This window comes from Syngnathus scovelli, chromosome 22 (genome assembly GCF_024217435.2).
Source record: "Syngnathus scovelli strain Florida chromosome 22, RoL_Ssco_1.2, whole genome shotgun sequence".
Lineage (NCBI taxonomy): Eukaryota > Metazoa > Chordata > Actinopteri > Syngnathiformes > Syngnathidae > Syngnathus > Syngnathus scovelli.
In genome coordinates, this window is record NC_090868.1 from 1,365,751 (window position 1) to 1,388,889 (window position 23,139).

Genomic DNA, 23,139 nt, shown 5'->3' on the forward strand with positions numbered 1-23,139 from the left:
ATTTCAATTATTTAATTAACCACTTTTTGAGGGGAATAAAAGGAGGAATTCAAGCAATATTTCTAGATTCCGTGTAAATGAGGGGCACTGTGTCATCCACACCACAAGGCGGCACTGTTTCTCGCCTGTTAGAAGGCCAAACCGGAAGCCAATAAAATGAAAAAAGTTGAAAGAGAATTTATTCCAGCCTTGTTCACGGACAGGAACTCTTGTTACAGCGCGAACGTTATGTTTACGCATCATTTATACTTTTAAAATAATTTTAGTTGTGGCGAGTGTCGAAAGTGGGTTTTGACCACTCTCGTCCTCTGTTAGCTATGTTGTAATGTTAGCTAATTGACGCCAATTTTGCTTGTTTTTTATCAAGATTACTTTTTTTTGCTTATGAACACAAATGGAGGAGCACAAGGAAAATATTCACGGCAAGGATGTGAACGTCAAGTCAAACGGAGACAATGATGATAAGGTTGGTAAAGTCCGCTACTTTTGCTATATTTACGATTAACGAAACGAGATGTATTTATATCAATAATGTCTGTCAGTTTAATGTAGAAACAATACCACAGCTTTAAGGGCGAAGCAAAATTAAAATAGACGACTTTAAGCTGATGCTGCTTGTGCTGTGCTTTTGTCACAAAATTAGAAAGACGTGGAGAGAAAATGTATATAACGCGTCAGGTGTTTGGGTCTCAGTGACGTCACACCGACAATTTTTGTTCTTTAACGTTTCATCTAGTTTAAGAAAATTATTATTTTACAAGACATGTCCTACAAGCTAAAAACCAAAAGGTGTAAGGTATTTTTCTGAAAAACCCTGTACTGTCACGATAAAATTACTGATAGTGTTTGTACTTCTTTTGGTGAAGCCTGACAGCACCAAATGTCCCAAAGAAGGAGAAGCTCCTCCTCAGGCATCCAACAGCAACTTCAGCCACCCCGTGTACAAGGAGATTGCCTTGGCCAACGGCCACATCAACCGCATGTCCAAGGAGGAGCTGCGTGCCAAGCTGTCTCAGCTCAAGCTGGACACCAGGTAGGAACAAGCGACTGGCGGCATCTCCGCGGAAGAAGCGCCGCTCACGTCAACCACTTTGGACAGAGGCGTAAAGGACGTGATGAAGAAGCGACTGAAGAGCCACTACAAGAAGCAGAAGCTGACGCAGTCGGCGGCCGACTCCGACTCCGAACCGGGAGGCTTCCCCTACGACTACATCTGCGTGGTAGACTTTGAGGCCACGTGCGAGGAGGACAACCCACCGGACTTCTTGCACGAAATCATTGAGTTCCCCATGGTGCTCATCAGCACGCACACCTTGGAGATTGTAAGAGGAACTCTAAAAATATATGTTTGTAACTTTACTCCAGCACTCCTAAGAACGTCTTTTTATCCTCTCAGGTTGGAACATTTCAGGAATACGTCAAACCACAGTTGTACCCGACGCTGTCAGACTTCTGTGTGAACCTTACGGGAATCACACAGGTAAAAAAATTTTTTTTCTTTTCTCCAATCCTCTCATTGTGCCAGATGAAGGTTTAAATTGTGATTGTATTTTGACGCCACAGGACAAGGTAGACGCGGCTAAGCCATTCCCGGCGGTCCTGAAGCAAGTTGTGAAGTGGCTTGCGGAGCGGGAGCTGGGCACCAAGTACAAATACACTTTCCTCACGGATGGGTGAGTGGCATTCTTCTTCTCATTTGGCCCAAGCTGGTTGGAAGCCTGACATCGTTTTGCCTCCTTGCGCAGCGCGTGGGACATGAGCAAGTTCCTCAACATCCAGTGCCGCGTCAGCCAGCTCCGATACCCAAAGTTTGCCAGGAAGTGGATCAACATCCGCAAGTCCTACGGCAACTTCTACAAGGTTAGAATTTTGCATTTTAGCACAGACCACCACTGGGGACAAATAGTGGAGCACGTGCAAGCTCATTTTTAGCTGACAGTAAGTGGCAAAATACATTTTAAAGGTTAAAATGCATATAAAAAAAAAAGTCCTCTAAATAATGACATGCATAATAATTTTACTGCTAAAATCAGCTAAAAAGGTGCAGTCCTTTTAAAAGTGTAGCAGTATGTCTAACGGCCAGCAGAGGGTGACACATTCATGAGCAAATACTTGATTTATGTCCTCAGAAAAAAAAAAAAGCACTTTCCCCTCCCTCCTGCTTTTGCTACGGTTTAAAAAAAAAAAAAGAAAGCACTTTCCCTTCCCTCCCGTCCGGGTGTCTCCTCTTTTGAGAGGAAGTCAAGCCCAAAACCGGCCGTTTTCCTCGCCTAAAGGTGCCGCGCACGCAGACCAAGTTGAGCACCATGCTGGACAATCTGGGCCTGCAGTACGAAGGTCGCCCCCACTCGGGCCTGGACGACTCGCGCAACATCGCCCGCGTGGCGCTGCGCATGCTGCAGGACGGCTGCCAGCTGCGCGTCAACGAGCAATTGCACGGCGGCCAGCTGCTCACCGTGCCCAGCTGGGCGCCCGCCGAGGGAGCCCCGCCTCCTTGCTGGCCGGGCAGCCGCAAGTAGGGGCGGGGATGTCCACCGTGCGATATTGACCTTCTGTTGGCCATCTTGCGGGACTACTTGTCCGCAAATGGCTGTTAGTTTGAGAATGTGAGATGTAAACATTTTTCTATGATCTAGTTAAAAGAGGAATAAACAATGCTGCCAAAGTGGTTGTGGCTCAAAAGTTTATTTTAAAAACATCCCCAATAGTTGATTTTAAAGGGGAAGCCAACCCCAACATTTTCATGACAACAATGTGATTAGGAGCAAAAATGGATACTTTTTGTTTTGCTTGGAACAGAAAATAAATGTTTTTGGTTAAGTAGGATTCCACAAAGTTATTCTAAGAGACTTTAAAAAAATATTTGGTCAGTAATCTAATATTGTACTTGTTGCTCTATTTACTCACAAAATTGTGCTTTGAGCTAAAATAGATTAAAAAAAACAAAACTTGACCTTCATTTGAATGTTCAGTGTTTCAGGACTTGTTCTTGAACGAACAGCAAGTGTTTGAAATGTCACCCCAAAGTCCAATATCCCTAACTTTGTGTAAGTGGTGGATGCTCAAATGAGGTCCGTTTGGCGTCTAGTGGTTTCCTTCTCACGATGGACGGGATGTCGACTCGCGCTGGCTCCTCTCACAGGCAGGTGCTGAACAGCATCACCTTACGGCTGATGTCGTCCAGGATGCGGCGGGCGGCCTCCTCCAGCTCGGCCAGCTCTGTGGCTTTTTCCTCGAGGATTTGTTGGTTGTCCGCGTAGGAGCTCTCCAGCTCTGTGAGCACAACATGGTGAACTTTGTGAACTCTCCAAGCGTGACTACAAACATACCTTGTAGTGTCTTCAGCTTGGCGCTGCTCTGAGCCAGCAGTTCCCTGGCCTCCTGCTGCAGCTCGTCCGCTCGTCTCCTCGCCTGCAGCACCGACTCCCCCTTGTCCTCCAGTAGATCCTCCACCTGCTCGAGTTTGTCCTTCACCTCTGCGTCAAACTCCTTCACAGGCGCAAAATCGACCGTCACGCACCGAGAGACTTTTACGTGTCGGGCGACGCGTTTGCACCTGCTGGGCCTCGTCGGCCGCCTTCGCGGCACGTTGGCTGATGTGATCGGCGGTCTCCGCCACGCTGTTGACCTCCAGCTCGTTCTGCCGTAGGAAGCCCACCTCTAGCTCCAGCTGCAGCAGCCGCCCCGTGGTATTGCTCAGACGCTGCTCTGACGTGGCCGTCTCCGTGTCCGCCTGGAACCACGTCCATCTACGTCACGACCGAAACGTGCGGCCGCCACATACGGCGGAAATCACGCTCACAGAAAGTAGAAGGTCCAGAGTTCCCTCTGTGTTGTTCTGGGCCAGTTGGATGGCACCCCGAGCAAGGTTCTGAGCACGCTCAGTCTCGTCCAGCACCATCTTCACTGTTTCTGAGCGCTCCTTCAGGTCTGACGCGTCCTTGCTGGAGGACAAACGAGCAGTTTAATGTCTCGTTCAGACGACCCGAGGTTGGAGCTCTTCTTACTTGGCAGCCTCGGCCTGCTTTAAGAGCTTCTCCGCAGCTTTCATGTCATTTGCGCTTTGGCTGAGGATGCTCTCCACGTTGGTCAGAGCGTTGACCTTCTCCTTGATTTCCCTGGTCAGCTCCTGCAGCTTGGCGCTGGACGTGGGCATCTCCAGGGCTAAGACCTCATTGGCGACCGCCTCGATGACGGATGCGTTGGCCTTGTCGTCTGCACGGTGAACCACGCGCGAGACGTTTTGCTTTCGCATGACGACAAAGCGGCATTACTCACTGGTGAGAAGGTCTCGTATGTCTTTAATGAGGCCGCGCAGTTGCTCGTTGCTCTGCTCCACTCGCTCTTTGCTCTGGTTGGATTTGATCAGCACCTGCTGAGCGTTGACTTTGGCCTCCTTCGCTCGATTGCTCGCCTCCCACACCTGGAACCAAACGCTCATCTTCCAGAACCGTCCGCGGCCAAAAATATGACATCCCGCTGACGTGTGCACTCACCATCCTGGAGAGCTTGTTCACTTCTCGCATGGCTGCCAGGATTTCTTCGTCCAGCTCCTTGGCTGACTTGAGAGCATTTTGGGAGGTGACGACAAGCCCTCCGCATCCTTGGCCGCCACACCGGGAGCCGCTATCCTCGCAGCTCAAGCCGCCGCAAGGAGATCCGGCGCACTCGTCGCCTTCGGCCGCACCGCCGCACATCTACAAAAAGACGAATGAGCGACTTGTCTCTGACAACCCTCTGAGTTCTTCTCACCTTCTCACTGAGAGGTGCCAGATCCAGTTTCTCCAGATCGCTCTTGAGCTTGTCCAGCTTCTGAGTGTTTCGCTGGTGCTTGCGATCAAAGTCCTTGTGACTTCCATTCAGCTTCTCCTCGGTCACCTTACGAAGCGCCGCCGACTGCTCCACGGAGCTCCCGCGATCGCTGCTGGAGGCATTGACTCGGATTTCCGCTCTCAGCGACTCCTCCTTTGCCTCTAAGATGGTGTCCATGGCACCTATTTTTGTTTTTTTAGAACAGGAGAACATCAAGGGAATGTTTTGACAAGTTCAAGTGTTGAATTAAGTAGAATCTTCACCCTGGAAGTTTGCGTTCTTGGCATCATACACCTGCTGCCTGAGCTCCTGAACACGGCGCTCCAACCCGTTTGCCCGTTCCGTCAGGTCATCCAAGTTGGTGTCAGTGACGTTGGCGTCACTTTGAAGGACATTTAAGGTCTCCTCTGATGTGTTGAGCTTCCCGTCCACGTAGGACATGACCCCACTGAGGAGATGGAGACCTCAATTAAAGGACTCAACGGATTTGAAATGTGTTTGTGGACATACGTAATCTGGTGCATCAGGTCCTGGATCTCTTCCAGCTTCATTGCCGCAGGGTTGGTCTCCACAATCTCCTTGATTGCCTTGATGTTGCTCTCCAGGCTGCTCACTAAGTCTTTATAGGGTGCTGTCACGCCGCTGGTCTGAAGCTCGGTCACCTTCGCCTCCAGTCGCCGCGTTTGGTTGCTCAGCTCCTCGACCACCCCGTCCCAGGTGGCAAAGCACTGATGACAAGGCTGGCAGTCCGGGAACTCTCCTTGGTAACCCCTGGCGCATTTGTCACAACGAGGGCCCGCCACGCTCTCCACGCATGTGCAGTGTCCGGTCACGCGGTCACACTGCTGGCTGGAAATCCCGCGGATGTCGCAGTCGCAGGCTGCGAGAAAGGAAGACAAAGACAAATGTCATGGAGACATCTCCTCGGGGAAGGGAATGGACTTTGAGCTTTTCCTGTAAACAAACGACTTCATCCTGACCTCAGGGGTCACAACGACCTCACAAGCAAAGTCAAGAGCGAGAGAACGCTGGCCCCTTCTGCTCCGACCAAAGGCATTTGAGGTGAAATAGGTTTGGAACGTATGCGGGGGCGGAGGCGCTTGTAAATCACAATGGATGGACAAGTTGGAGACTTTTGGCAGCCAGCATTTCTCAGCTGTGGAGGCTTAAACTGTCTGGAGTGACAACTTCTCCCACTTAACCATCTGCGGTCCGCCTCGGAGATTTAACAGCTGCCGCAAAGCTTGTAGTGCGAATGCTTAAGGATTCCTGGCTGAAGAAAAAAAAAAACCTGGGAGTTGTGGAACATCTGGTTCTCATGAGCAGAGAACACAAGGTCGGTCATTCCTTAAGCCAGCAATCTGTCTCATGAGACTACTTTGTTCCTCAAGGGGGCGCCAGTGAGCTTTTCAGTCTGTCAACAACTCTCGGTTGAAAATAAACCGAACATGCTGGAGAATACGACGTGGGATCGCTCTTGTCATACCGTGACATTTGACTTCCGGATCCCCCCAGAAGAGCTCCCTGCATTCCCGACACGTCCTGCCACCAAAACCCGGTTTACAAGAGCACCGTCCCGTCACCTAGAAGTCAAAGAAAACTTTTACAAAAAATGTCTTTGCAGCAACACACACACCACAATGGACCTTTGTACTGTGGATTATTTGCGGGACTTCCTTCCTCTGAAGGCAGACAGCCATTACCAAGAAAGATTTTGTGCTGCCTTGTGTTCCCACGATATGTTTGTTTGAGAGAAACAGTACAAAGCCACAGCGGCAATTCCCAACCAGCTGGACTCATGAGAACATCGGTCACCACGCTACTTGACCATCACAGATACTCATCACGACTGACCTCATCACAAGCGGAGCCAAATGAATGGAGCGGGTCGCAATCGCAGGCCTGGCAGCCCGTCCCGCTCGCCATGTTCCACGTGTCCTCCGCGCAGCGCTCGCAGTTCTGGCCCACCACGTTGGGCAGGCAGGCGCATTGCCCACTGTGCTGGTCGCATTGGCACTCATCCGGCGAGGAGCATGCGTGCGGCGCCGTGCCCGTCGGCTGGCACATGCACTCTGCGAGACAACCCGGGGTCAACCTCGATGAGAATTTGACCTCACCGAAAGCGACCGTAAATGACTCCACTCACTTCTACAGCTTTGAGTGGCGGCATTGCCGTAGTAGCCGGTTTTGCAGTGCTGGCAGGCGTAGCCGTCCGTGTGGTACAGACACTTGAGACACGAGCCCGTGCGGACGTCGCAGGAGCCGGGGTCTTGCGTGTTAATGTTACCGTTGCACTGGCACGCCAAGCAACGCCCGCCGGGCAGCAGCGGGTTACCGAAGTGACCTGGCGCACACTCGTCGCACCTGGCACCTGAAGGAAGCCAAAAGAGGAAATTGCGGACGCAGCTTTCCGGCAGCAAATTGCACAAAAATGGATGTCTCGAATTGTGGCACCTTTGTAGCCGGAGCTGCACACGCACACCAGCGCGTTTGTATCGGCGTCTACGTAGCAGCTGTCGGCAAACTGACGTGCCGAACCAGGGCCGTCGGGGCACGAACAGGGTCGACAGTGGCTGTCGGATCCCAGCTCAGGGTCACCGTGGTAACCGTCCAGACATCTGCGAGGTTAAGGCGACAATCAAATGGGATTTGGAAAAAAACAGGCACAAGTGTCGTACCTCTCGCAGTAGTGCCCGGTGGTTAGGTCTCGGCAGCCTTGACACTCTCCCGTCTCGGGGTGGCAGACTTCGCTGTGGCCGTTACATTGGCATGGTCTGCAATGAGGGAAGCCCCAAAATCCCGGCTGACAGTGAGCGCATTGGCGCCCCGTGGCCCCGGGAACACACGTGCACTGCCCGGTCGATTGGTGGCAAAGTGCGCCGATGGAGCCTCGAGGGTCACATTCGCAGACTGCCGCGAGAAATTGTAAAATGTCAACAAACCGGCAAGCAGGAGAACCTCCCCGACTTCTGGCAAACACTTACGCCTACATCCGGACGGACTGAAGAGGAAGGTGGCAGGGGCGCAGTGGTCGCAGTTCCTGCCGATCACTTTGGGTCGGCATTGACATTGGCCTCCGTGGGGTTCGCATACGGAGCTGACGGAACCTTGCGGGTCACACTGGCATGCTGGGAAACAAAACGAAGAGTTAAGACTATTAACCCAGGTGACTTCATTTGAAGAGGTTTGGGGTGGAACGTACGCATGGCCCCTTTGTGCAGCAAGGCCGAGACGCTGAAAATGTATTCGTTGCAGATGTCCGTCATTGGGCTCTTGACCACGCTCTGGCTGCTTTCCAAGCAACGGTAGCGCTGAAACGTTTCCCACGCCGCTTCGCCCTCTGTGCCCAGGAATATTTCCAGCTCCCGGACACGGGGCATCAGTACCAGCTACAGAAGAACAGGGGAGGCATAACTAAACGTGCCTCGACGTGTCTCAACCTACGCTTTTGGTGACACCGACAGAATCGACGAGCGTGTAGGGGTTCTGCGTATCGCTGTAGGACGAGTAGAGCGGCAGGCTGAGGTGGACGGTGTAGTTCTGTCCCTTCTCGAAACAAACGGACGTGGGCAATAACACGTGTCTGCGGGAAAGGCGCGGTCAGGTGGAGGACCATTTTGAAATTTGAGACAGACCCTCGGGTTGAGTTACCTCGAGCCTGGCGGCAGGGAGACGTACTGCTCGTCGCCATCGCCGATGGAACCGCTGCAGTGGGCGGAGTAGTTGGGAGGGTTGAAAACGGGACGCTGGACTCTGAAGTCCACCTGCTCCCACTGCTCTGGAAGCTATCGTCAAACGTCACGTCTTGGTCACATTGATTTAAAAAAGTTGGTCAAAGAAAATTGAAGCTAACCTGCGGCTCGTAGCGGATGAGGACATCGTAGTCCATGGAGTCCGGGATGTTGTCTATGATAAACTCTAAAGAGGCTCCCTCTGGTACGTTGGCAAAACCCATCCCGGTCCACGTGGGGGTGCGATCCAGAGGGTACGGTCGATGGACCACCGTCACACCCTGTCAGGTAGGCACTTGGTTTTAAAACTTCTTCCTACGTGAGGTCGGAGGGGCGGCGCTGCGCTCACGGGTCCAAGTATGGCCTCTTCGGCTTCGTAGGTGTAGTGGTCCAAAGCGATGAAGTAGTAACCGGACTCCAGTTGGTTGCAGCGCCGGCCGAACATGTGCTCCCTGCATTCGCACTGTCCGGACACCGGGTCGCAGCTGCGGAATTTTACAACCAGTTTTTTTTTTTTTTTAAATGTTTTTAACCACTGTAACTAAGAATAAACAAACATACTTGTTGTTGAGGGCCCCTCCCTTGTCGCAGTCACATGGTCTACATCCATCCATGTCATTGGATAGACCCCAGTGTTGTGGCTGAGGTTGAGCGCATGTTAGTTAGGATAAGAAGGAGAGTGACAGACCGAGAGTCCCTACCAGACACTGGTCGCATTCGTGTCCGGTGACCAGTCGCTTGCAGAAGCACCTTCCTGAATCGGGGTCGCAGGAGTCGCTTCCCGGCAGCGTTCCCAGTGGGCTGCAGGAACAGGCTGTCAAGGCGCAAAGTCTAATCACTCTTGTGTAAAAGTCAGAATGAGAAAACATTTCAAGTCATGGAAAGTTCTCTCTTTGGAGTAGGACAGATTGTATTTACTCGGAAGTCCCAATATTTGAATCCATGCAATGATTTGGCGTTCCTACCCAGGCATCCGTCTGGTCCCTTCCCCAGTCCGTAGTGTCCATGTCTGCAGTGGTCGCAGCGGATCCCCTCAACGTGGGCTTTGCAGCGACACTGGCCCGAGATGAGTCCGGCCCCTACGTCGGTCCTGGCGTCACAAAGCCCTCCTTCCAGGGATCCCACCGGGTCACAGTTACAAGCTGTGAAGAAAGTTCTGATCAGAGATGACTTCAAGAAGTCACGTGGCGCTTTTTGAACGTACGCTCGCAGACGTTGGGGTCCCGCAGGTCTCGGTTGGGGTGCTGATAGAAGAAGGGGGCGCACTGCTCGCACTGGCGCCCCACCGTGTTGTGCTGACAGTCGTCGCACACTCCACCGCTGACGTTACCCGTCGTCATGTAGACGGCCATGTCGAAGTGGCAGGAACCCGAGTGGCGGTTACACTCGCACCCTGGGGAGAGCGCGTAGATGGTGTGTCAAGGTTTTTGGGGAAGCTTCTTACAGATGAATCTTACTCTTGCAAGCATGCGTGTTACGGCCCTCGGCGGGCCTCCAGGGGAGGTCATGATGGAAGTTCCGGCATCGCTGGCAGTTCAGGCCCTCGGTGTTGTGGGTGCACACGCAACGCCCGTGAACCTACACAAGGCACTCGTCAGAAGATGTTCTCGGCGCCCGGGCGCGGCCGGACGTGATCGCCCACCATTCCCTCGGCCCCCGTGGGCGCTCCCTCGATGGGGGCGCATTCGGAGGCGTGTCCGTAGCAGAAGCAGTTTCCCCGGACCACCATGTCGTAGACGGCGTAGTAGTACTTCTGTGACACCTCCTCTCGCTTGTCCAGCAGGTTGTCTCCAAGCGTGTGCAGCTTCAGGAAGTTGACACGCAGGTTGGTGATCTTCAGCATGTCTGAATGAAAACGCACGGAGCAGCTTTAAGTTAGAGCTACACATTGTCATGTTGACCGAGATTTTTTTTTTCTCAATCGCTGTGGACAAAGATTGTTCTGACTGGGGGGAAAAGTCTTGTGTACACGGACATATCCGCCTCCACGTGCGAAATTCCTTCCCAGGGTGACCTCATTTCCCAGACTGCATTTTACTAGCATTTTTAGATCCCTTCCTGGAGGGGCTTAGCAGGAAGCGGCCTGCTCTCCACTGGGGTCAGCGCATCTCGAGAACATCTTACTCTGAATCCTCAAGCTGTACGGATCCTCAATCTCAAAGGCGGGGTCCAGCACCCGGAAGATCACCTGGTAAAGGTAAGTAAACATCCGTTGGGTTCCTCCACTGACATCACGTGTTTATTTGACCTGGTTTCATTGAGCAGACCTCTCCCGCCGTGGAGGGTTCGATGTCGGAGTAGTGCGAGTCGCAAATGATGTCGTCCACGTTGAGCATGGGCCCCGGGGACACGCCGGGGAACGCCGACTGGCAATGGTAGGCAAAGTAGCGGTACACCTGCCACGTCTTCCCAAAGTCCATGGAGCGCTCGATCACCATGGCGGCCGGCCGGAACGTCTGGAGGTAGGCGACAAAAGCACAACATGTCGGGAATGTCGGGCGATGTCACGGGCAGCTGGCCGCCATCACCCTGACGCGCCTAAACGTGCGAGTAGCGCCACCTTAAAAGTCATGATGAGATGCGTGAAATGGAACTCGGCTTCCAGGTCCAGCTGGATGGTCACATTCTCCACACCTGTACGCAGGAAATGAATGATGACGCGGCAACGCAGCTGCACATTAACACGCTTGAAAGATGTCCAACACATCTGCGCTTTCAAATGTAAACACGTCAGAGTGATTAAGTGTCGAGGGGGCTCGACGATGATGTCTCCACTATTTGGAGGTTTTTTTTTCTTTTTTCTAAATAATAGGGAATGAGGAAATCCCAAAGCATAGCGCGATTTCGGCTTCCTGCTGATTCTTGGCCATCTGCTGTGCTGGCTGCTGAGCTTCCTTCACACCCCCCCCAAAAAAAAAAAAAAAAAACAGATGATGGGATTCCTCCTTTAGACATGCAGCGTAAATCCCACATCCGTTCCCACACATTGGCGGGCCCGTTTATGATTGATGGATTCGCCATCTTCTCACGGGAAGGCAGACTCACCGTTTTGCGACTGCCACCACGTCTTGAGGCGGTTGGGGCCGAAGGTGGTGACCACGTGCTCGATGGCGTGGCTCAGCGGGTTGAAGTCCTTGTCGTACGGGCGCCTGGAGTCGCACACAAAGCAGTTGGTCTCCTGAGGGCATTCGAAATGCCAGCGGAGATGTGAAAAAGAATTCGCGAGGTACATGAAGCCAACTCCCAATCAAAGTTTGAAATTGGACATCTAATAAATTCCTAATTAAAGCAAACCACGTGCGGCAGCCATATTGGAAAGGTACAAACACGCCACATCCGCTCACAATTTATTCAACGTTTACGACCTCACGTCAGCCCGAACGATCCACACGAGGCCGCACTTGTGTGTTTATGGTTGGGTTGAAACGTGTGACGAGACTCCGAGGCCTTCCTGCTCTCATTTATTGCGCATACTTGAAGGCTGCGCTCATCCCGAGGGACAAAGACACCCCACAGCGCGTGAGACTTAATAAGGACGCCTTTCACCCAAGCAAAAAGCCGCCAGGGCCACTTTGACCGATACAGGCCGACATTTGTGTCACCGCATAGAGCTTTTTATTGTTGGCGCGAGAATGTCTGCTGTCCCACTCGTCACTACAGCCCGCGCCCACGTCGTGATCTGAATTACTGTAACATGTCCTGGAAGTGCGAAAAAGATAAATCAACTTCCTGCAAAAATTCCCCAGCACAGAATTCTTGTCATAGTTTTATGAGGTTGCAACTTCTCGACACACTAACAAACCGTCAAGATGATCCATTTGGCGTCCGGATCGGCTCACCTCCAAGTGTCCCACGATGCAGAAAGTTTCGCCTCCGCCGAGGCCGCAGGTGGACGAGGCGTTGAGCTTGTGGGCCCGACCGATCAGTAGGTTACCTGTGGCCGGGTAGCAGCTTCCTTCCGTGCACCCGTCTGATAAGTCGGGTGTCTGCGTCCAGGCGGGACACCACAGCACCGCTACAAGCAGCAGAGAGAACCTCCTCAACATCATCATCACACACTTGCAGCTCACTTGGAATTCAACTTAAGCTCCCGAACATCCCGGCTACTGTCAAGACAAGGAAATGTGAGTGGCATGTGGCTTCTATTAAGAGCCATGTTGTTGTTTCCTTTTTTGGCAGCAATGAACAAAACATGAGCTTCTCCTGACTGAGCATGTTTTTCTCATAAAACTCACCCAGAGTCGTCCAAATGTGGATGAGGAGCGACATTTCGGACCTCTGACAGCTTGTCCGAAGTCTTGACGGCTCCTGTCTTGTGTGTCTCCTTCTGGAAGTTTGTGTGTGTGTCTGTGTGTGTGAGCACAGGAGAAATTCTGAGGCGTGGGAGTTTTCCTTGGAGTAGTCCGCATCCCACTACCAACAGCTCCTCCCAGATGTTAGTGATGCGCCCTCTGCTGTGGACAAAATGTATTGAAAAACATCAAAATTGCGCAATCGCCACATAAGCATGCACGTATATTCAGGTAAAAATATTTCACTTTGCTACGAAAGGGAATAGTGCTAGGCTTGGGTTCGAATTATTTGTTGGGGTTGGAACGATGAGAATCGGTTGAATTTTATTTTTTTTTTTTACATCAAATGCCAAAAAATTGTAAGGAATAAAACAGAAAAGTTAATGATGTAGAATAACATAAGAGTAAAGGCCATTAGCCGTCATATAATGATGTAAAAAAAATGAACTGCATAGTTTGTGGGAGCGGAACTTTAGTCGCCACCTTTTCGGTCGGGGGAACCTTTTCGCTGACGGACTCGGAAGCGCGAGGTTACCTCGGTAAGTTTTGAACTTAGACTAGTCGGTTTTCTATACATCTTGTGTTCATTTGAAGAAAATAACCCGCATTACTAGTAGGGTTTTAAAATGCGATAGTTAAATATTTGCTTTTCATTCAATGGTGGTAGACTACGGGGTACCTCATACAGGACGACCTGCTTTCATTGTGGGCGGGCTTCTCGTTGGAATATTCATCTTACACATTTTCTCTTTGCAGGTTTAACATCTAAAAGTGAAACATCATGAACATGTTGAGGAGATCTTCAACACAGGTAGGACAGCAAACACAACCGTCCTGAGAAAAATTGTGTATAGGGTATTCAAAGTGTGTTTAATATGTGGACTGGACATGATGCAAAAGTAGCAATTGGATATTGCACACATCAATTAATTGCATTTGTAATGATTTAAATTAAAAAGAGCTGATCTTCTGAAACGGTTTTCAGGTGTTCAGGCAGCTGATTAGAAACAGCACCACTGACTCCAGCCTCATATTGGAGAGATGTGAGTAGAAGTCATTCTTTCATTTCTGTTTGAATCTGAAAGGTTTCTGGCACTCTTGAACCTGATTCCACTGTTTCTTTGGTAGCAATCAATCGTGTCCAACTACTGGGCCGAGTGGGCCAGGAGCCTGTGATGAGACAAGTGGAGGGCCGCAACCCTGTCACCATCTTCTCCATGGCCACCAACGAAATGTGGCGTTCAGGGGATGGCGAGACCAGTCCATCAGGTAACCAGTGCTGTTACTTGACGTCGCACATGGTGGTATCAGACTGGCGTGATTTTGTCTAAATGGCCACTAGAGGGTGCTGCTACACATGCTAAATATCCCTCCACTTGAATGCAGAAAATGAGTAAATCCTTAAAATATTTCATGTGAAATATGGCCCGCATATTTGTTATATTTCCTGTAAAACACAGACACATTTTCATTCCGGTTTTGTTTTGACACTCCAGGCGACATCAGCCAAAAGACAACGTGGCACAGAGTGTCTGTCTTCAAACCCGGTTTAAGGGATGTAGCCTACCAGTACATCAAAAAAGGGTATGGGCAACTGCTTTGTAGTGACAACTAATCTAAACCGTTCTCTGCCATTTACTCCACAAGTTGCATCTCCTAGGGCCAGGATTCTTGTGGAAGGGAAGCTGGATTACGGCGAGTATGTGGACAAGAACCAAGTGAGACGCCAGGCCACGACCATCATCGCAGGTTTGGAAAACTGCCAGCAAAAGCCCATCTTGCTTACTTGGCTAAAAAGTTGCCTTTTGTTTTCTCAGACAACATCATTTTCCTGAGCGACAATGTTCGCGACAGAACATGAAGGCCTGGTCTTTCAACACACTGTTTTTCCTCTTCTTTTTGCGTTAGAGTTTGTCCCAAAAAAACGCAGACAACGCAGTGACTGTTTTCATGACACAAAGGCGTGTTGGACTGTACCGCACTCGATTGGTGCCAAAAGTCATCCAGTCAGTTCTTTAAGAGAAAACTCGTGTATTATTGTTTTTGTAGTATCGTTTGTGTAACAGGTGTCCTTGTAATATAGAAAGAAACTGACAATGAATCCATCCTGCTTTGTTAAGAGACCTGTATGTGGTAGGTTTAAAAGCTATTTTTGAAACATTTGAAGCGCACATTTGCATTCTTTTGTTCCTGCTTCATTTTTCACTTGTGAGCAGATTGCGTGTTGCTTTTCTTTGCTACAAAGTTTGCTGGTTTCACCATTTGCTATGAAAGATGTAAATAAATAAATAAACTTTTGTGTTCATTTCACAAGTTTGCCCACATTTACAAATGCAATGGACTGTTATAAGGTGTGGACTGTCATTAAAACGGTCTCTTGAAACTACTATATAAACTATTTTTTACTCAGGAGAGACATGACATGGTAATGAGTCAGCGAAGCAACCCTTTCCGCAGTAGTCACCATGACAAGTTGTGATTAGGTGTGGACAGTTATGGCGTACCTAATGAAGTGTCTAAGAGTGACGTCACAAACAAAACAGCCAATCCGGAAGTGGCCTGCTATTAGGTACACCTGAATATGGCATTGTTCCTCATGAAGTGTCCATTAGTGACGTCACAAAGAAACCAGCCAATCACGAGGTGGAGGTGAGGGCTGGTGTTGCACTTTGACCATGATTTTTCCCTAATGAAGTGGCCTGTCACGTGGTACGCGAGTGTGCGACGCGCCATTGGACGAGCAGGCGAGTAAGATTTGAATTGACGGATGTGACGTCAGGTCTTTAGCTGAATTGAAGACAGGTGTGCTCAAGTGGAGTTATCAAATGCAAGTGGCACCGAGCGCGCGCGCGTGGCGGCGGCGGCGGGCGGTTTCTCGGGTAAGCTAGCATGCTGGCAAATGTTTGTCGTCTCCTGCCGTTTTCCACGACGGACGCCCTGTTTGTTGCAGGATTTTCGCGCTCAAGGCGAGCTCTCAAATGCAGATGCCACCGAATGCGTGGCATTTTCTCAGGTAAGGGAGCAAATGTTTGTCGTTTCTCGCCGTCTCCCACGACGGACGCCATGCGTGTTTGTTGGAGGATTTTCACACTGCGACTGTAGGCGTCGAAGTTAACTGGAGAGTTTTCAAATAGGCCCCAAAATGTGCGGTTTGTTGCCTTTTCTCACACGCCATTTATATTTTGTTTGTTGCAGGATTGTCTGCTCTCGTGACTCGGACAAGTCACGTCCACCGCGACGGTGGGCCTGGAGGTAAATTGTAGGCCGCTGGCAATTTAGACATGTCCAAATCAGACCAAATCTATTCAAAGATGGCGCCCGCCCTCGTTCCGTTACGCAACAAACATTTGCGCGGTTTATTTTCTCCCGTTTTGGACGCCGTAAACCTGGATCATCCGTCCAATGTGAGGTGAGTTGGATGATAAAATTAAAATAGAAATGATAATCCTGATAAACGATCATAATTGACTAGAATATAATGATATATTTTTTCAAATGTAAAAGTCTACTTGGTATTTATAAAATTAAAATATTAAATATAATTCTGATCAATTATCCTGACTTACTACAATATAATGATAATTATATATTTTTTCAAATGTAAAACTACTTAGTATGTACAATGGTTGCAAAAAATATCATGCCATTGGCACACTACTCAATGTTTCTTTTGTAGCACTCAAACAGGCCGCCCAGCCAGCATCCTTCTATACAAAGCAAGCAGGAGGCTCTTGAGGAGCCATTTCAGTGATGTTGAGGACACTGAGGAAGAGGAGTCCTAAATCAGGTGAAAAAGTAAAGTTTCAGCTTCCCAACACACAATTAATGGCTGTCTGTCGAGATTTAGCTTCCCAGCACACAATTAATGGCTGGCTGTGTTTTTGCAGGCTGCAAGAGAAGCCGAATGGGAAGAGGAAAAGTATAATACCATATCCAAAGGCGCAATGGCCTATCCAAAGGACCAATGGTCTATCCAAAGGACCAATGGCCTATCCAAAGGACCAATGGCCTATCCAAAGGACCAATGCCATATCAAGTCAAGAATCAAGCAATGCGCTGCAAAAGTCGACGTGTGCGGATCATGTGCCCAGGAGGGGGCAGTGTGGTTGCCTTTGGTTATGGGTGCAGATCATGTGCCCAGGAGGGGGCAGTGTGGTTGCCTTTGGTTATGGGTGCACGACGGAAAGGTTGCAGGTGTGGACAGTGTTTAGGGCTCTGATGGTTGGTGTTGCTTAAGAGGTGTGCTGTGCTTGTGGCTTGTCTGGGTCCAGCGTTGTCTTGTGCTTGGTTGCCATTGACGGCTCACTTGGGGGAGGACGTGGTTACGTGGATGGACACCAAACGAAACTTTGACGTGGAGCCGAATGTCCAATTTTGCCATGCGACTTGTACCATTTTGTGTCTTTTTCTAACCTGCCACTGTCGTACTTGCTGCGTTCTTTGTTCTCCCCCCCCAGGTGTAGGGTGGCGTTGGAGCGAGCCGATCCCGGATGTCCAGTTTTGCAATTTGACTTGACATTTTGTCTGTTTCTAGCCTACCACTGTTGCACTTAATCTAACCCTAACCTACCACTGTGGTACTTGCGGTCTTTGTTCTCCCCTAGGTGTTGGAGCGAGCCAGTCACATTTTGTCTTTTTCTAACCTACTACTGTCGTGCTTGATCTAAGCCTAACGTACCACTGTGCGTCCTTTGTTCTCTAGGTGTAGAGGGCGGCGTTGGAGCGAGCCGGTCCACGAGGAAGACATAATGATGCGAGCAGCGCCCAACTCATTGCATGTTCTGCCTTTTGCAGGCCGGACGCAAAAGGGGGGGGGGCGCACGGCCCGATCCGTCCCAGCGACGGTAACCAAGAGTAGCTAGCCGCTGTGATCAAGTAAGCAAGTGTCCAGTAACTTGGGGTGCTCTTTGAGTTTCTGACATTTGTTTCTGTTTCTGCGGATGGCGACCGGGACGCGACACGATCTGATCAGAGGTGGATGGACCGCTGTGGCATCACTCTGAAGTAGCCAAGTTCTGAGGGAGACCCGCTTCCCTGGAGGCGTCGACCTGCGCATGTGAAATGGATTTATTTTTTCTAATTCACATCAGCGGTGTCCAAATGTCTGTTTGAGGGCTGCATACTGAAACAAAATGAGAATTCTCTGACACAAATCAATCATGGAATTTTGCCATTCATATTTTGTGCTACTGCTACAAAGCGGTGTTGTGTTCATTCGTGCGGTGTGTTGATAAAGTTGGCCCGAGGCTGCCATTTGGACACCAATGGTGACGTGTGTCGGGCTGCACGTGTATTGGAAAACTGCCATATGGTGGTCTAGGTTATTGACATGCACTTTAAGAAAGCAAAGATTAGTTTTTTTTCTTCATGTGGCAAATGAAACAGGTTTTGTTGCCTAACTATTTGTAATGAGTTTAGAAGATGACAAGTCATTGATGCAAGATAAAGTTAACTGACCTAACTGATCTCATTGCGATCAAATAGTTCATCTCCATCCCAGAATTTGTTCAATGCAGTGGTCTGGCCCAATACTGCCATGTCACCGATTTTCCAACATGTCGTGCAGCCCTGATTGAGTGCCAAAAGCGCAGCGACTGCGCAAGCGACGGCATGCGCAAGCGACGGCATGCGCAAGCGACGGCATGCGCAAGCGACGGCATGCGCAAGCGACATGCGCAAGCGACGGCATGCGCAAGCGACATGCGCAAGCGACGGCATGCGCAAGCGACATGCGCAAGCGACGGCATGCGCAAGCGACATGCGCAAGCGACGGCATGCGCAAGCGATGGCGCAGCGAAACTTTTGTGCTTGTGTCTTGCAAGGTGGAAGAGAAGCTGCACGAAACAAAGGGCCGGTGGACGGAGGCCACCAGACCCGTGAGCGGGGTGCAAAGGAAAGAATCTCCCAAAGCAAGCAGTCGCCAAGTGATGAAGAGGAGCCTGATGCATGACTGGCCAAGGCTGGCCAGTGGTGGTGACATGGCAATCAAATATGTACACACTTGTTGGTTTTAATTTGATGTCCGTATTTGTCTGCCTTTCAAGGTTGCTGGGGGGGCCAGCGGATGGGACGAGCGCTAGCCTGCACCCAGAGGGACTGGACCGGACCGTGAGACCAGAGGCGAGGTAATGAGTACGCCGACAGAAGCGAAGCGCATGCGACTGAGTGCTGTTTGTCTTTTTGCACTTGTGCGAGGCGGAAGACGAGTCCAACACCGGCCGGAGCAGACTGATGGGTGCAGATGCAGCCAGCGTTTCGGGGGAGTATGACTTTGTTTTTTCTTTTGTGCTTTCCCTACCCCTGTCTGTTTGAATAGGGTAATTAGTAGCACGCACGAGCATTTGGGTTGCTGTGACCCTGTAGATACGAATTGGCAAAGTAGACACCCCCTCCCTCTCTCTCTCTCTCGCTCTCTTTCTCCAATGCGCCCGGCAGTACCTGCATGGCCTGGTGCACTCAGGGTGGAACGTGGCTATACCTTGCCCTTTGTGGAATACCAGGGTATAATGTCTGCCTGCCTGGGTCCCAGTGTCGTCGACGGTGTCGAGGACAAGGAGATTCTCCGTGACGTTCTCCGTGACGTCACGTTTTCCTTTTTCCCCCCCCCCCCCTCTAGGGGCCAAGCCAGCTCTCCTCAGGGGGAACTGGCCGGTTGCGCTTAAGTGCGCACCAAAGCCTCTTATCTCCCCTTGCTGTCTCCCTCCCTCCCTCCCTCCCTTTTTTGTAAGGGGTTAAACATTTCATAACCCGGATCGCTCCAATGCAGGAGGGCCGTATGAGACGTGCGCCAGCCCGTGCGTGCGCTAGTTACCTGATTCAAACTTACCTTAGTCAAGGTCGCTAGTGGAAATGTTCCTCTTGCCAAAACCACCACAATATGTCTGCCTTTCAGGATTGCCGAGGTAGCGGATGGGACGAGTGCCTGCACAGAGACGGACCGGAGCGCAAGACCAGAGGGTGATAATGATCAGCTTTATTTGTATAGCACCTTTCATACAAGAATTACATTACAACAATTAAGGAAATTATAAGCATTGAATGCTTCACATAGGAACAGACAGAAAAAGAGCATGAACACGTTAAAACAAAAACATGAATCTATGCATACACAATAAAGTGAGCTTAAAATAGCAGCAAGCTTCGATAGGTCATGAGTATGTCCACAGAAATGAACGGCATGCAACTGAATGCCGTTTTTCCTTTTGCAGTTGCGCGAGGAGGAGGATGAGTCCAAACGTCGAATACCGGCCGGGAGAGGAACCCGACCATCGGCAGACCTTCGCCCGTGATGAGCGACAGACAGACAGACGGACGGACGGGTGCGGATGCGGCGAGAGCAAAGCGCCCAGCCAGCATTTAAGGAGAGTATGACTGTTTTTCCTTTTGTGCCTTCTTTCTTTCTTTCCCTCCCTCCCTCCACTTTTTCACTGGGTGTGCACACTGGCCGTCTGCATGAGGCCTCTTTCTTTCTCAGCGCTGCGTCATTTTGCAATATTGTTGTTTTATTATTGTTGTGTTTTTTAAATACATAAAGTGAACTGTTTGTACTTTAATTGTGTGTGTGTACCACTGAACCTGAATTAAATTGTGAACTGAATTCAAGTGGTCCATTTTAAACATTGCCATGTGCAGTCTATCGTGCATAATCAGAGTTAAATGACAACATACAAAATGGAATCATTTGAGACATTCTCAATGATAAGGCAATTCTGAAGTTAGTCTCAAACCAAATTGTCTTGTTAAATATGCAGTGTCAGGCTTTTTATTTTTTTTAACTACACAAACAAAAGCTGTATGCATTCTAAATTGTTGACAAAAGCCAAGTAGCCCGACACCCATAGATGCAATCGACAAGTGTACAAAGGGTGTCTGTTGCCATCAATAAGTCTTTGGCAACCCTGCTTTAAAATGGCCACCGAACTCAGAATCTTGCAAAATGTTGGTGCATTTCTCTGCACGAGTAAAAGTCTTCATTTTAATCAAGTCTGAGGCTTGTTTGTTTTGAAATGTCATGCATCATGTGGGCATTCTTGTGAATAAAGTCGACGTGGGTGTGTTTTCTTCCTGTTGGTGGTCCTGTAAATAAAGTCAACTTTGGTGTTAGTCATCATTCATGATGTACCTCAATTACTGCTGCATCTCTTGCATATGCATGTTTTGTTACAGGGCTTGGCTTCGTTTGCTGTGACTACAAAGAAAGCCGTTGCTGTTCATTCCAGGTTGTTGCTGAAATAAATTAAATTTATAAACGGAGTGTGTAACTTCCACGACCTTGGCTTTCAATTCAAAGCACAGTTTACTACACAGCCAGCCTCGGTACACGCAGTGAGTGGTACCACCCGGTTCAGAATAAATTAAAGGCCAGAGTGGTCGACTTAATACCGGCATCCTCATGAAATTGACCATATCAGACAGGCTAGATGAATTCCAAGTGCTACCACCTAGTGGCAACATATTTGCCTCAACCTGTCTGATGCTGGGTCAATGCGATGCATTTTTCGTTGTTTTGCCCAAAGCAACCTAATACACAATATTTGCATCAACCTGTCTGACGCTCCATTGAACTGTATGCAATAATTTTTAACTTGAAACAACTACATTACAAATGATAGGCGTCCTAATTAGACAGCTGGGTCAATGTGACCCGTCTTTTGCAGTTTGTTTTGCCCAAAGCCACCTAACAAATACGCACTGTGGGTACTGCCGCTATCTCGCCAGTGTGCATGCCTCTAAAATGTACAAAGCAATCAAATTCATTTGCATAGTAAACTTCAAAACCACATGCTAAAATAATTCATGTGATGCAGAAAGTCTTCTTCTGTAGCTTGCTATGATTTGCCAATTTGAGCGATGACGTATCCGGACCCGAGGCTGGGGGTTGCCCGTCCATGTGCCTAATCGCTCGGGCATTGATACATCAGCAATGCTTCTTTCTAGGTCTCCTCATGTCCTCAGCACTGCAAACCTTTGTGCCGGGACACCATATGAAGTAAATGACGGAATGTTTTTTTTTTTTACACCTCTAATGTGTATCAAGCATACCAGATGGTGTTTTAGAATAGCCTAGAATAGTAAATTACAAAAAGTTAAAAAAAAACTTGTAAAGTTCTTAAAAGTTATTAATTAACTTATTAATCGCTGCAAGTGAGAAGTACAGTACAATGTCTGCCCAATCACAATCAACGCAATGGAGCGAATATCGCAGCGCGGCGTATGCAGTAGGAGGCGCAGGCGGCATGTGGCGCAGGCGGCGCAGGCGGCGCAGGCAGCATGGCGAGCAGAGAGCGCAGGCGGCGCAGGGCGCAAGCAGCAAGGGTGGGGAATCGAACCCTGGATCTCAGGTGTTCAAGCGCAGCGACGGAGCCACTCGCCAAGCGTGGCGAGCTCGGCAGTCACCCCGCTTTCACTTCGAGTCATTCTTAGACGTTCAGTATTGCGCTCCGCGCGCGATGGGTAAGTACAAAAGGGAACAGACCGCCGCCGGCTGTCAGGTCACACTGGCCGACCGGTTAGTGACACGGCCTCTTGCCCCGTACAGTCCTGGTTCGATCCCAGGGGTGAGCACATTCACCGGGCCACTTTTGTAGGTGTCTGGATACATGCATATAGATTGCATATCCAAGTATTTATTTATGTGTAAACGCCCAGTGGGGCCCCGCCCGGAAGTGGGCGGAGCGATCCAGCTGGCCCCGCCCCCATCGAAATGGCCCCGCCCCCTGCCCTACTAAATGACAGTAGGGTAGGGGGCGGGGCGAAGCCCCGCCCCCTGGCCTACTAAATGACAGTAGGGCAGGGGGCGGGGCGAAGCCCCGCCCCCTGGCCTACTAAATGACAGTAGGGCAGGGGGCGGGGCGAAGCCACGCCCCCTGCCCCATCAAAAGACAATTAAAAGTGTATTGAAAGACAGTAGGGTAGGGGGCGGGGCGAAGCCCCGCCCCCTACCCTACTGTCTTTCAATACACTATTAAAAGACAGTAGGGTAGGGGGCGGGGCGAAGCCCCGCCCCCTACCCTACTGTCTTTTAATAGTGTTCAATTCAATTTCAATACACTATTAAAAGACAGTAGGGTAGGGGGCGGGGCTTCGCCCCGCCCCCTACCCTACTGTCTTTTAATAGTGTATTGAAAGACAGTAGGGTAGGGGGCGGGGCTTCGCCCCGCCCCCTACCCTACTGTCTTTCAATACACTTTTAATTGTCTTTTGATGGGGCAGGGGGCGTGGCTTCGCCCCGCCCCCTGCCCTACTGTCATTTAGTAGGCCAGGGGGCGGGGCTTCGCCCCGCCCCCTACCCTACTGTCATTTAG

General features: G+C 50.1%; 3 protein-coding genes and 1 long non-coding RNA gene across 5 annotated transcripts; 3 read left to right on the forward strand and 1 right to left on the reverse strand.

Annotated features, from left to right (window-relative positions):
* Window positions 1-138: 138 nt before the first annotated feature.
* Window positions 139-2,668, forward strand: eri1 (exoribonuclease 1). The gene is made up of 7 exons (XM_049761217.1): window positions 139-466; window positions 867-1,033; window positions 1,100-1,322; window positions 1,397-1,480; window positions 1,564-1,673; window positions 1,746-1,860; window positions 2,277-2,668. The coding sequence occupies exons 1-7, from the start codon at window positions 395-397 to the stop codon at window positions 2,517-2,519; spliced, it is 1,014 nt and encodes a 337-aa protein (XP_049617174.1). The 5' UTR covers window positions 139-394; the 3' UTR covers window positions 2,520-2,668.
* A 1-nt stretch (window position 2,669) lies between these two features.
* LOC125992284 (laminin subunit beta-1) lies at window positions 2,670-12,921 on the reverse strand. The gene is made up of 33 exons (XM_049761191.2): window positions 12,779-12,921; window positions 12,383-12,558; window positions 11,589-11,721; window positions 11,104-11,177; window positions 10,811-10,999; window positions 10,668-10,731; window positions 10,186-10,388; window positions 10,001-10,121; window positions 9,748-9,936; window positions 9,509-9,685; window positions 9,245-9,357; window positions 9,105-9,184; window positions 8,893-9,028; window positions 8,666-8,824; window positions 8,464-8,597; window positions 8,275-8,395; window positions 8,015-8,201; window positions 7,797-7,940; window positions 7,491-7,722; window positions 7,267-7,430; window positions 6,959-7,183; window positions 6,667-6,884; window positions 6,299-6,395; window positions 5,323-5,692; window positions 5,076-5,260; window positions 4,753-4,994; window positions 4,497-4,697; window positions 4,279-4,423; window positions 4,008-4,215; window positions 3,803-3,944; window positions 3,557-3,733; window positions 3,330-3,489; window positions 2,670-3,273 (listed from the first exon to the last, which is right to left on the reverse strand). The coding sequence occupies exons 1-33, from the start codon at window positions 12,810-12,812 to the stop codon at window positions 3,137-3,139; spliced, it is 5,337 nt and encodes a 1,778-aa protein (XP_049617148.1). The 5' UTR covers window positions 12,813-12,921; the 3' UTR covers window positions 2,670-3,136.
* Window positions 12,919-15,148, forward strand: ssbp1 (single-stranded DNA binding protein 1). Of its 2 annotated transcripts, none has more exons than XM_049761227.1 (7): window positions 12,919-13,066; window positions 13,592-13,646; window positions 13,821-13,878; window positions 13,964-14,104; window positions 14,332-14,419; window positions 14,496-14,584; window positions 14,653-15,148. In XM_049761227.1, the coding sequence occupies exons 2-7, from the start codon at window positions 13,617-13,619 to the stop codon at window positions 14,694-14,696; spliced, it is 450 nt and encodes a 149-aa protein (XP_049617184.1). In that variant the 5' UTR covers window positions 12,919-13,066; window positions 13,592-13,616; the 3' UTR covers window positions 14,697-15,148. The 2 variants fall into 2 exon arrangements, with proteins under 2 accessions (XP_049617184.1, XP_049617183.1); XM_049761226.1 differs by lacking the exon at window positions 12,919-13,066 and adding an exon at window positions 13,281-13,374.
* Window positions 15,149-19,107: 3,959 nt separating this feature from the next.
* Window positions 19,108-20,945, forward strand: LOC125992313 (uncharacterized). The gene is made up of 2 exons (XR_007489583.2): window positions 19,108-19,792; window positions 20,044-20,945. It is a non-coding gene; the product is annotated as an uncharacterized lncRNA (long non-coding RNA).
* Window positions 20,946-23,139: the final 2,194 nt, after the last annotated feature.